At 40.6% G+C, this 1,160-nt stretch overlaps 1 protein-coding gene across 1 annotated transcript; it reads left to right on the top strand.

Moving 5' to 3' along the window:
* The first annotated feature begins 256 nt into the window (after nt 1–256).
* On the top strand, nt 257–949 carry LOC119632480. The gene has a single exon (XM_038025399.1). The coding sequence runs from the start codon at nt 257–259 to the stop codon at nt 947–949; it is 693 nt and encodes a 230-aa protein (XP_037881327.1).
* Nucleotides 950–1,160: the final 211 nt, after the last annotated feature.

The raw sequence follows: 1,160 nt of genomic DNA, 5'->3' as shown, positions 1-1,160 counted from the left end.
TCTTCACTTGTTTAGCTGAAAACGCCACTTAATTAATTTTTTTTAAACGATAATCGAAGCAATCTTTTCTTTCCCTTCGTAATGCTTTATTTTCATTGCCATTAAAAAAAAATTTTTTTATTTCAATTGCATTGTCTTATCGAGAGAACATAGACGCGCTAAGAATAAGAAAAAAATCGAGAAATTATTAAAAAAAGTCTTTTAAACGAACTTCTTTTACGATTTTTACTTTCCAGAATACGACACGACGTCTGTAATGGATATTCAAGCAGCAGAATCCAAGCTAAGCGACGTTACTGTGACTCCATTACCACAGGCGCATAATTGCAATCAACAACGCGAGGAACCGCCCCAAATACAAACCTCTGCAGTAAATCATTCATCTGGAGAGAATCATCAGGGACGGTCTCGCAGCAATGCCGAAGAACGCGATGCAGTGGCAGCGATTCCGCTTGCTATGGCCAACAATAATTTTAATAATGCGTCTGGGACCACTAATGCGCAAATCTGCGTAGCCTTAGCAGCTTACCATTATGTGCGTCAACTGCAAGCTCAATTGGCATTGTTGCACCAGTACGCTTCAAGTGCCCAAGCAACGGGTGGCTCAGTGTGGCCATACGTCAATCAAAATTTGGCGAATCTAATTGCTTCGCAACATTGCGATACGCAGTCTTCATCGCCGACTGTTGTAACCACGCAAACTTCAGGAAATATCACCACACCGATGACTTCGGTCGCTAATTTGCCGTCCAGTGCTGATATAGCCGCCAACGGTCGCCTTAGCAAATACGATCAACTGTTAGCCGTTATCGGGGAAATCGGTCGTGATCTACGTCCTGCTTCCATTGGTTCGCGTAGCTCTACGGATCGTCTTAAGCGTAGCATAAGACATGCCCGCGTATTGGTGGGCGAATGCATTACGGAACTCGAACGTTCCAGCCTTGACTAAAGTTCAGTGAAAGCAACGAAGATCGCGAAGATGATTTATTACTCGATTTATTCTTTTTCTCAACAAATATGTTTTCAATTGAACCGATTTAATAGGAAGACACGGATGATGGACGTCTGCTTAATGCTCATTTCTTTAATAATATTTTCCAGCTTTGAATTAATTATAATAAAAAAAATTATAATTTTACGCATTTTTAAAAAGTTTTCGT

The sequence above is a fragment of the Glossina fuscipes genome, unplaced genomic scaffold, assembly GCF_014805625.2.
Source record: "Glossina fuscipes isolate IAEA_lab_2018 unplaced genomic scaffold, Yale_Gfus_2 1, whole genome shotgun sequence".
Classification (NCBI taxonomy): domain Eukaryota; kingdom Metazoa; phylum Arthropoda; class Insecta; order Diptera; family Glossinidae; genus Glossina; species Glossina fuscipes.
The sequence above is the reverse complement of the archived record's forward strand: the minus strand, read 5'-3'. Positions and strand labels throughout refer to the sequence as shown.